The sequence below is a fragment of the Heterocephalus glaber genome, unplaced genomic scaffold (genome assembly GCF_053883595.1).
Source record: "Heterocephalus glaber isolate CG9 unplaced genomic scaffold, H.glaber_assembly_v1.0 deba00000942, whole genome shotgun sequence".
Taxonomy (NCBI): domain Eukaryota; kingdom Metazoa; phylum Chordata; class Mammalia; order Rodentia; family Bathyergidae; genus Heterocephalus; species Heterocephalus glaber.
Genome location: NW_028258174.1, coordinates 4,557,796 through 4,569,818, shown reverse-complemented (window position 1 = coordinate 4,569,818; position 12,023 = coordinate 4,557,796). Strand labels below are relative to the sequence as shown.

Genomic DNA, 12,023 nt, shown 5'->3' with positions numbered 1-12,023 from the left:
TCTTAGCAGTGTATCATAGGAAGTAAGAAAATTTATACTAGTGAAAGTGGACTACATAAAATTATAACTCTTAAGTTCACATAAGAAAAAAACAATTATATATTTTTGTTAAAATTTTCATTAATATTTATAATAGCCATTGTTTAAAAATTTATATACAAATTTAAGGTGAGAAGTCTATTCATCGAGTTATTTTCTACAAATAAAGAAAAGATTGAACACACGCCGAATCAGCCCGCTGCAGACAGGCAGGTCTGTGCACGCCCTACCGAGGTCCTGAGTCAGGCAGCCAACTGATTCCACATTACCAAGGCGCAGAGGACACCAGACCACCAGACCAAGATACTGAGTCCCACTGTTCCCGGCCCAGAGGTAGGGGCTTCTGAGCCATCGTCCCACTGCTCCTGGTCCAGAGGAAGGGGCTTCTCAGTCACCATCCCTCCTGCTGCTCCCAGCCCAGAAGAAAGGGCTTTTGGGCCACCTTCTGTCCTGCTGCTCCTGGCCCAGAGGAAGGGGCTTCTGGGCCACCATCCCTTCCACTGCTCCCGGCCCAGAGGGAGGGGCTTCTGAGCCACCATCCCACTGCTCCTGGTCCAGAGGAAGGGGTTTCCTGGCCACCATCCCTCCAGCTGCTCCCAGCCCACAGGAAAGGGCTTTTGGATCGCCATCCCTACCGCTGCTCCTGGCCCCTGTCCCACCTCACCCAGCTCAGAGGAGGTAATCCGTGCAGGCGCTAACAGCCCCCCGCCCCAGTCACAATGAGAAAACACATAAATAAGTCTCAAAACCAGACTTCCAGATCACCTACAGCAACCCCAAAGGGAAATGAGATGGAACATTCTGATACTCAATCACCTGGACCCACTGAACTGGCAACAAAAGAGGATCTGGAAAAAATGAAATCAGAAATAATTTCTCAGATAACAGGAGAAATTGTGACCCTACTGCAAGACATCATTAATAAATCTAGAGAGGAGCTGAGGAACATGATGGAATCCCAACATAAGAAACAAATGGAATCCATAAAACAGATGCAAATAGATTTCCAGGACATGAAAAACTCCACTGAAAGTCTACACAGCAGAATGAGCCAATGTGAGGACAGAATTTCAGATATAGAAGATAAGAGTGCAATTAGTAACCAGGAAAAGAAAAATTGCTTTAAAATTATAAGGGAACATGAGAAATCAATCCAGCAGCTGCTAGATGATGCGAAAAAGAATAACATAAGACTGATTGGGCTCAGTGAAGAAACAGGAGAGAGTGGAGATGACATAAAAAATCTCTTCACAGAAATAATGGCAGAAAACTTCCCAAGCAGGGGAAAAGAGCTTGACATACAGATAAGTCAGGCATATAGGACTCCAAATAGACTTGATCAAAAAAAATCCACACATAGGCATATAATTGTTAAGATTCCAGAAACACAACAGAAGAACAAAGTTCTCCAAGCAGTCAGAGAAAAGAAACAAATCACATACAAAGGAAAGCCCATCAGAATCACAGCAGACTTCTCAACACAAACCATCAAGGCAAGAAGAGCTTGGGGTAACATATTCCAAGTCCTAAAAGAACACAGCCTCCAACCCAGATTGATGTACCCTGCAAAACTATCTTTCAAAATGAATGGAGAAATAAGATACTTTCATGACAAAGAGCACCTTAGGAACTTCGTGAATACCAAACCAGCACTCCAAAGAATTTTACACAATATCCTAGGAACAGACATTGAGGGTCACAACCCCAGGAAGCAAAGCAGAATGAACCCATCTGGCATGACAAGAAATTAAATGGAAAGGGGGAGAACCTAACAAAAAGAAAAAGTCATGGCAATGACAAGTCAATACGTTTCAGTTATAACCATCAACGTTAATGGTCTCAATTCACCAATTAAAACAAATAGACTGGCAGAATGGGTCAAGAAGCAAAATCCAACAATATGCTGCATACAAGAAACCCACTTCATTCAAAAGGAAACTCATAGACTGAAAGTTAAAGGGTGGAAAACAATACTGCATGCGACAGGAACCTGAAAAAAAAGCAGGAGTAGCTATGCTCTTGGCAGATCAAGTAGATTTCAAACCAGCACTGATTAAGAGAGATGAAGAAGGACACTACATCCTTGTAAAGGGAAGAATCCAAGAGGAAGAGATGACAATCATAAATATCTATGCACCAAACACTAGTGTACCCAACTATATAAAACAAATACTAATGGACATGAAAAGCCATATATGCACTAATACAATTGTAGTGGGGGACCTCAACACCCCACTGTCACAAATAGATAGATAAACTAGACTAAAAATAAGTAATGAAAAACTAGAACTCAATCGAACTCTTGAACAAATGAATTTAACAGATGTTTACGGAGTCTTCCACCCCACAAAATCAGAATACACATTCTTCTCAGCTGCACATGGGTCATTCTCCAAAGTAGACCACATACTCAGACACAGAACATGTTTAAGTAAGTGCAAAGAAATTGAAGTTATCCCCTGTATATTATCAGACCATAGTGCGATGAAATTGGACATCCACAGCAAAAGAAACTCAAAAAATTTCATGAACATGTGGAAATTGAACAACACACTTCTGAATAACCAATGGGTCACAGAGGAAATTAAAGAAGAAATCAGACAGTTCCTTCAATTAAATGACAATGACAATCCAACATATCGGAATCTATGGGACACAATGAAAGCTGTCTTACGAGGGAAATTCATAGCAGTGAATATGCATATTAGGAAAACAGAACGAGCCCAATTAAACAACCTGATGCTGAACCTCAAGCTTCTAGAAAAAGAAGAGCAAGACAACCCCAAAGCTCGTACAAGGGAAGAAATGATAAAGATCAGAGGAGAAATCAATGCAATGGAGACTAAGAGAACGATACAAAAAATCAAAGAAGCCAAGAGTTGGTTCTTTGAAAGAATCAACAAAATTGATAAACCTTTAGTCAAGCTTGTCAGAAAAAAGAAAGAAAAGGTCCAAATCCATGCAACTAGGAATGAAAAGGGTGAAACTACAACAGACCCAGCAGAAATCCAGATGATCATCAATACCTACCTCCAGAACCTATACGCCAATAAGATGGACAACACAGAAGAAATGGACAGATTCCTAGATACATAGGAATTACCCAAGTTGAAGGAAGAAGACCTAAAAATTCTGAACAACCCAATATCAACCAATGAAATTGAAAATGTAATTAAAAACTTATCACCTAAGAAAAGCCCGGGCCCTGATGGCTTCACTGCTGAATTCTACAAGACATTTAGAGAGGAACTGCTGCCACTACTGTTTAAACTCTTCAAGGAAATTGAAAGGGAAGCAATACTCCCAAATTCATTCCTGGAAGCAAGCATCACCTTGATCCCCAACGCAGAGAAAGACCCAACTGAAAAGGAGAACTATAGGCCAATCTCACTAATGAACATAGATGCAAAAATCCTTAATAAGATACTGGCAAATGGAATGCAGAAGATCATCAAGAAGATCATATACCCTGATCAAGTGGGATTCATCCCAGGGATGTAGGGATGGTTCAATATAGGAAAATCAATTAATGTAATACACTATATCAATAGAGCCAAGGACAAAAACCATATGATTATCTCCATAGACGCAGAATAAGCATTTGACAAAATCCAACATGCATTTATGATAAAAATCCTACAAAATATTGGAATAGATGGTCTCTACCTCAAACTGATAGAAGCCATCTATGAAACACCAACAGCCAATATCATACTAAATGGTCAAAAACTGAAATCCTTCCCACTAAAATCAGGAACAAGACAAGGATGTCCACTATCACCACTCTTGTTCAATATAGTTCTGGAAACATTAGCCACGGCAATTAGACAAGAGAAAGAAATAAAAGGAATAAAGATAGGAAATGAAGAAATCAAACTGTCATTATTTGCAGATGACATGATACTCTATATAGAAGACCCCAAGAACTCCACCAAAAGTCTTCTAGACTTAATAACCAAATTCAGTCAAGTAGCTGGTTACAAGGTCAACACACAAAAATCAATAGCTTTCCTCTACACCAATGACAGACTCACTGAGAGAGAAATAGGGCAAATAATTCCTTTCACAATAGCATCCAAAAAACTGAAATACCTAGGAATCATCCTAATGAAAGAAATCAAAGACCTCTTCTCTGAAAACTATGGCACTCTGAAAAGAGAGATTGAAGATGATATCAGAAAATGGACAGACATCCCCTGCTCCTGGGTAGGAAGGATTAATATAGTGAAAATGGCCATACTTCCAAAACTGCTATATAGATTTAATGCAATTCCAATTGAGATCCCAGCAGCATACTTCATAGACCTCGAGAAAACAATCCAAAAATTCATTTGGAGCAAGAAGAGACCCAGAATAGCAAAAGCAATTCTAGGTAACAGAGACATGGCAGGGGGTATTACAATCCCCAACCTGCAACTCTACTACAAAGCTACTGTGATAAAAACAGCATGGTACTGGCAAAGAAACAGGCTTGAGGACCAGTGGAACAGATTAGAAGATGCAGAAACAATGCCAGACACACTCAGCCATCTCATCTTTGACAAAGGAGCCAAACACCCTCACTGGAGGAAAGATAGCCTCTTTAATAAATGGTGCTGGAAAAATTGGGCTTCAACTTGCCAAAGATTAAAGCCAGACCTGTATCTCTCACCATGCACTAAACTAAAATCAAAATGGATTAAGGATCTAAATATTAAAATAGAAACTCTGAACCAGTTGGAACAGAGGTTAGGTAGAACCCTTGAAGACATCGGTGTAGGAAAAGATTTTATGAACAAAACCTCAGTTGCCTGTGAACTAGCACAAACAATCAACAAGTGGGATCTCTTCTTATTAAAAAGCTTCTGCATAGCAAGAGAAACCACCAGCACTGTGAAGAGACAATCCACAATGTGGGAAAAAATCTTCACCTGCTCTTCCTCAAAGGTCTACTATCTCGAATCTATAAAGAACTTAAAAAGATCAGACCTCCCAAATTTAAAGACCCAATCCAAAAACGGGCATCTGAAATGAACAGACATTTCTCAGACAAAGAAGTAGAAACAGCAAATAAATACATGAAAACATGTTCAACGTCACTGGTCATTCGAGAGATGCAAATGAAAACAACACTGAGATTCCACCTCACTCCAGAAAGAATGGCTGCTATCATGAAATCAACCAATAACAAATGCTGGTGGGGCTGTGGGGAAAGAGGAACCCTATCCACTGCTGGTGGGAGTGTAGACTGGTGCAAGCACTGTGGAAATCAGTATGGAGATACCTCAAAGAACTAGGACTGGAAATCCCATCTGACCCCACTATTCCATTGCTGGGGATCTTCCCCAAAGAGTTAAAAGAATCATACCACAGTGATATATGTGCACCCATGTTCATAGCAGCACAGTTTGTAATAGCTAAAACTTGGAAACAGCCCAAATGCCCATCAACTGGAGACTGGATCAAGAAAATGTGGTTTTTTTATAAAATGGAGTATTACTCAGCCATAAAAAATGAGAAATTAGAGACATTTATAGCTAAGTGGATGCACATTGAGGCAATACTCTTAAGTGAAATAAATAGGACACACATGAATAAATACCGAATAGTTTCTCTGGTGTGAGAAACTGAAAGTGTAAATAAGGACTAAATGTATAATAGGTCATGTGAAATAGGAAGAAAAGGGGCAAAGGGGAAGGAAGTGGGAGGGCTAAGGGGAAGGAAGTGGGAGGGCTAAGGGAAAGGATAGAAGGGAATGGGATTAATATGAGAAAATGGAAAAATAGGAACAAAGTTTTTGTAAATAGGGAGGGCTGGAGGGGTTGAAGGGAGGGCTGGACAAGGGTGAAAAACAACCAAGAGAGACTATGTAAAGGTGCAAATTTCCAATGATGAATGTCATTATATTGTATACCTAAAATGTACCAATGATTAGAATGAATAATCAATAATGTAAAATAGGAAGAAAAGGTCCAAAGGGGTAGGGGTAGTGGGAGGCACAGGGGAAAGGAAAGAAGGGAAAGGAAAAAATGATGAGAAATGGAAAAAATGGAAATAAAGTCTTTGTAAACAGGGAAGGGTGGAGGGGGTGAAGGGAGGGCTAGGAATGGGGAAAAAATAAGAACCACGATGAATTATATAAAGGTACAATTCCCAATGAGAAATGTAATTGTGTTGTATACCTACAATGTACCAATAAAAGAATTAAAAAAAAAAAAGAAAAGATCATGGTTTAATATTAGTAGAATACTTTAATCTTGTAAGACATAAGCAAAGTTTAAATATTACTTACATAAGAAAATGTCAATAGCACTGATTCTATGACTTTGGGCCTCAGCTTCTTTATAAAAGAAATGCTTTATTATAACTTTTAAAGTTCATTCTAGCATTAACATTTATAGCAGCCCTGCTACCTCGGTTTGTAACAGTAACTGAAATATTTTTCACTTAAATTTTACATTTTTATCCTAAAGGTACTATTATTTTAAGAAGTTCAGTATTCTTCCCAAGAGCTACGGGGTTTATATGAGTTTAGAAACACTAACACACATTTTTCTCCACGTATATTTGAAAAGAATTGAGTGAAATGAAGAAAATCACTAGACTAAAGGGTTTTATCCATAATTTGGGAAAACTTATCTAGATAAATAGGTAGACCATTTAGGAAAAGTCCTTGGTTGGAAGGTGCAGAACTAGCAAAGTCAAAGGCCTAAGTGTGTACTCTGCAAATTCCACAATGGCCTTGAAACTAGTCTTTCAGCTATAGAGAGATGACACAAGTCTCCCAAAATATCACTTGTTGGCAGTATAATCTGAGAGTTGGTTTCTTCATTATAAATTAGGGATAAGAGTACTTCAAAGGGTTGTACTAAGAACAAAAGGAGAAAAGTGGGTGGAGGAGTTGAAAGGAGGGCAGAGAAATGGGGAAAAAATAAAAACCAGGATACATCATGTAAAGGTACAAGTTCCCAATGATAAATGTAAATGTACTGTATACCTAAAATGTACCAATAAAAGAATTTAAGAAAAAAAAAAGAAAAGGAGAAAAGCTATGTTAATCCTTCAGTGTGGTATCTGGCATTTAGTAATAACAGTAGTTTTAACTCAGTAGACTCTACCTTTGTTCTCTTCTATCCTGCAAATCCTTACCGGATGAGCCTCCCTAAAAATTCAGTTTGATTATACCACTGTATGAACCTCAGAAATCTATCACCTGTTTAATGAAGACCAAACTCTTCACCTTGGTTCTCAAAGTGCTTGTGCATACAAAGCACCATCCTGGTCTTATTTCCCTATTCACCTCCATTATGACTGAGACATCCTTGTTCTTCAGATCTTTTATGATTTGGCCAGAGCTGTTCCTTTCTGCTTGTAATCTTTCCCCATAAAAGCCTACTTAATCACTAATGCCAATAATATTAATATAAATAACAATACAAACCACCAACTGTTAAATGCCTACTCAGTGCCCGAGTTTTCTAACCACAACATATGCTATTACATTTACCCTTATAACTCAGTAAAGTAGAATTTATCTTTATTTTACCTATGAGAAAACTAAGAATATCCAAGATCACACAAGATCACTCCTTTTAAAAATTGTTAGTAAGGGCTGGGGATTTAGCTCAGTGGTGGTTCTGCTGCCTGCCTCGCAAGCGCAAGGTCCCAAGTTCGATCCCAGGTACCAAAAAAAGAAAAAAAGTTAGTAAGTATGGAATTGTTCCTAACATAAATTTTACACATATACGGTAAGGTTCATTAACATGAGGAAAACACAATAAGACTACTAAAGGACTGATAATTTTAGAGAATGGCAGGCCATCAATATCACCATCAAAATTTAAACTTTTGAATTTTTCTTGAGAGTTCTGAAACTATAACATAGCAATATATTAGTTATGTAAAAAATTTCAATATTGAATAGCAGATTTCATGGAAAATAAGTTGACATCAGAATGTTATATATTACAGTACTTACATTTTTTTCATTTTCTGAATTCAATAGCTCTATTTTATTGAAGTGCTTTTTATTCAAAAAATCATGAATCATATATATAATATATATAATATATATATTACAACCCCTCTTCAATGGGCCAACTAAAATGTTGCCAAGAGATATGAGACTGCCTCTAGTTCAACAAACAAGAAGGATTTAAGAAATAATAAAATAAAATTTAAAATACACCACAGCCTCAGAGCATACGCATGAGATTTTTGCTTGCTGCATACTCAAGAGAACAGCTGAAGCACTGTCTAAACATAAGCACTGACATCTTTGGCTATGCTACACATTTTAATGGCCAACTTGTAAGTGACTATCAAAACCCAGGCAGACCAAGTATATAAAATAGCTCTAGGACACTGCTATATCATAAAAAGGACAATTACCATGTCCTACACAATGGGAAATATTGAAAAAGACCTCACTTCTTACCAAAATACAGTAAGATAAAGCTCCTCTCAAAGTGTTTCTTTTTTTTTTTTATTAAATTCTTTTATTGGTACATTGTAGGTATACAACACAATTACATTTCTCACTGGGGAATTGTACCTTTACATAATGCATCTTGGTTCTTATTTTTTCCCCATTCCTAGCCCTCCCTTCACCCCCTCCACCCTTCCCTATTTACAAAGACTTTATTTCCATTTTTTCCATTTCTCATCACTTTTCCTTTCTCTTCTTTCCTTTCCCCTGCCCCTCCCATTACCCCTAGCCCTTTGGACCTTTTATTCCTATTTTACATTATCGATTATTCATTCTAATCATTGGTACATTTTAGGTATACAATATAATGACATTCATCATTGGAAATTTGCACCTTTACATAGTCTCTCTTGGTTCTTATTTTTTACCCTTGCCCAGCCCTCCCTTCAACCCCTCCATTCCTCCCTATTTACAAAGATTTTGTATCTGTTTTTCCATTTTCTCATATTAATCCCATTCCCTTCTATCCTTCCCCCTAGCCCTCCCACTTCCTTCCCCTTTGTCCCTTTTCTTCCTATTTCACATGACCTATTATACATTTAGTCCTTATTTACACTTTCAGTTTCTCACAACAGAGAAACTATTCGGTATTTATTCATGTGTGTCCTATTTATTTCTGGTTTATAATTACCTTTTCTTTTCTTTTCTTTCTTTCTTTTTTTTAAAGATAGGGTTTCTCTATTTAGTTCAGGCTGACCTCGAACTCCTGATGCTCCTCCTGCCTCAGCTTCCCGAGTGCTGAGATTACAGGAGTGCGCCACCACAACCAGCTCTACAATTACCTTTTCTTGGTTTCTCTTTTCATGAATCAAGTACTTTCCCATTTTAATATCTAGAAATGTAATTTTTCTACAAACTTTCCTAAATGAACAATATTCAAAAGTATTTCTTAAATGTCTTTTTTCCCTCCATTTAAAAAATTCTTCTATCATTTATTACCAAGAAAAAAGAATTCAATACAGTACTTTGTTTCACTCAGAGCATCAAACCTTGTGACTATTTTCAAGTACTATGTTAGTATAACATTAAATACTATTAGTATGTTACTAAATGTTTCATAATATACTACATATTGACACTAATAAACAAAATTTTTCCTTATAATTAATTATAATATTCTCTTATCAATGCTGAGAGGAAGATATTAATCAAGTTCACATCTAAGAGTCAGATATTTTCAAATTTTCTTTCTCAAAAGACAGTTCCACATTAGATATTTGTATGTAAGTAGATAAGCAGTTAGTGGATTTTTAAAATATTCTCACAAAGCACATTATTTAGATTCTGGGAGATTGGAAGGACTTATTTTCTGAAAGCTTAAATATACTGTTTTGAGAAAATTTGTAAAAACTAAACAACTGTTTATCTACCTGTGTGTAATTTAAATACTTTAGCAAAGGGCAGAACCTCGAATATGTTACTTACCTCAGGAGCAAACATGGTCTCATAGGTAGGATTATACTGAACTTCCTTAACAGCAGGGTCAAGGTGAACTCCAGTCTCCAAGTCTTCCTAAAAAGAAAGCCAAATGAATTTAGAAGCTGTACCAGCCTTTTAAAACACCAACTTTATGATTATTTGTACCATATGATTAATTCTAATAATTAAGATTAATAAATGTAATGTGTATAAATAATGTATAGGTAGTTTTATAGGAAAAAATAATTAAGAATTTTTTTCCTTTCAAGTTACTAACTTTATTAAAAATTTAAGAATTCTAAATAATACTATATAAAGCTTTACAAAAGAGGGTTTAACTCTTCATTTTAATTAACTCAAAAGACCTAATCCTCTAGTTCCAAATTCAAAATAGACATTTCTCTTTTATTTAGCAAACCTGTTAGATGTGTAACCAGATGGCACTCAGTTGGGTACTGCATAGGAAACAAAAGGAAGTGACAGGGCTTGGATCTTCTAAACCTAAAGTTTTATAATCTGTGTCAATGTTTCAACCTTCTTAAATTCATTCCCCAGATTAATGAACACAGAAGTCTCATCTTCATTGAAGAATCACTGGCAGTTTATTTTTTGTAACATCACCATTTACAGATATACCAATTTCCAAATGACTTATCTGTAGCCTGGACTTCCTCCTTGACTCTAATATCTTTTCTCCCAGGATATCTAAATGACATCTCAAATTATTCCTGGTCATCTCCTTACCAATGAATCCTTTCTAGCTTCCTCTTAATGAACAGCAATTTATATTCTTAAGAGTTTATTAGATGACAATCTCTGGAGTTATCCTTGACTATTCTTTCTTCACACTCTATATCTGATCCATCAGCAAATTTACTTTCCACATACATCCAGAATTCAGACTCTTCTCATACCCTCTTTTTATCACCTTGGTTCAACTTAGCATTTTACATCAGGATCACTGTGATAGCTGTTAACTGGTCTTACTGCTTTTGCCCTTACCCACCCTGAGCCTCACTTCACACAAGAGCCAGAGCAATTTTCTCAAAAGATTATGCTGCAGCTTATGTTACTTTTTGCTCTAACCCTTCAGTAGCTTCGTCACTCAGAATAAAAGCCTAATAAAAGGCTACAAGGTACATTACAGTTGTTCTCAGGAAGTAGGCGCATCTTTCCTAGAATAGTTTTACAGGGCCTTTTTGTCTTTCTGTATTGTCCTGTCTGAGAAATCACATAGTAAAGACACATTATTTGATTATAAATGCTTTTCTTTTAGTTAAGGCATTCAAGTTATATTTTGAAAACTTTAAGGAAATTATACATCATGTATGAACTATATTTTAGTAGTGGTGGGCTTGTAAAATTGCTTTTATAAAATGAAGGACTTGAGTCTAACTGGTTGACAATTTACTCTTAATGATCTGCCCTGGCCCCTAGCAACGCCCGTCTTCATCTAGTACTATGCCTATGCTCAAGGCACACTTGCCATTCTCAGAAGATGCTAAAGCACAATCCTGCCTTAAGAACTCTACACTTACTCTTCTGTCTTTTTGGAATATTCCTCCTCTGAGTATCCACAGGTTGTTCTTTCCTTTTAAGTCTCTGCTCAATGTTCTCTGCTTTCCCCTTATAATGCTTTTTCTCCATTTTATTTACTATCATTTGACACATATATTTATTTGTTTATTATCTATCTCCTCCCACTAAAATGAAAGCTATACAATATGGATTTGCTATGTACCAATATACAATCAATCCCTAGGTCTATCCCAGTCTTATTATCTTTATTCTGTGGGCCATTTGCTGGCAATAGGCTACATCCATGCAAAGGCAATGCAAAGTAATACTGCAAATTTTGCAAAACAAATGGAATTTCACAAAGTCGACAGTAATACTGAAGAAGCAGTACCACAAATGAAGATCTAGGCTAGCCAATGACTGAAGGCTAGAAAGCCCAGAAGAAAATAAGCAAGCTACTTACTTTTTTTCACTTGTCAGAGATATAGAGTCCCTCAGATACAACTTCCTTCAACTTCTTTCCTCTTTAGTTTCAAAATAGTCCTTTTCTTTATCTTTTTATTCTCATGACTTCGATTAC

The 12,023-nt window shown here is 36.7% G+C and overlaps 1 protein-coding gene across 1 annotated transcript in view; it reads right to left on the bottom strand.

Moving 5' to 3' along the window:
* The window catches only part of Cdc40 (cell division cycle 40), a 51,735-nt gene that overhangs the window by 29,251 nt on the left and 10,461 nt on the right, over positions 1-12,023 (bottom strand). The window contains exon 2 of the mRNA XM_004873979.3: positions 9,932-10,018. Coding sequence (XP_004874036.1) covers positions 9,932-10,018 — 87 coding nt within the window. The remainder of the gene's footprint in view (positions 1-9,931; positions 10,019-12,023) is intronic.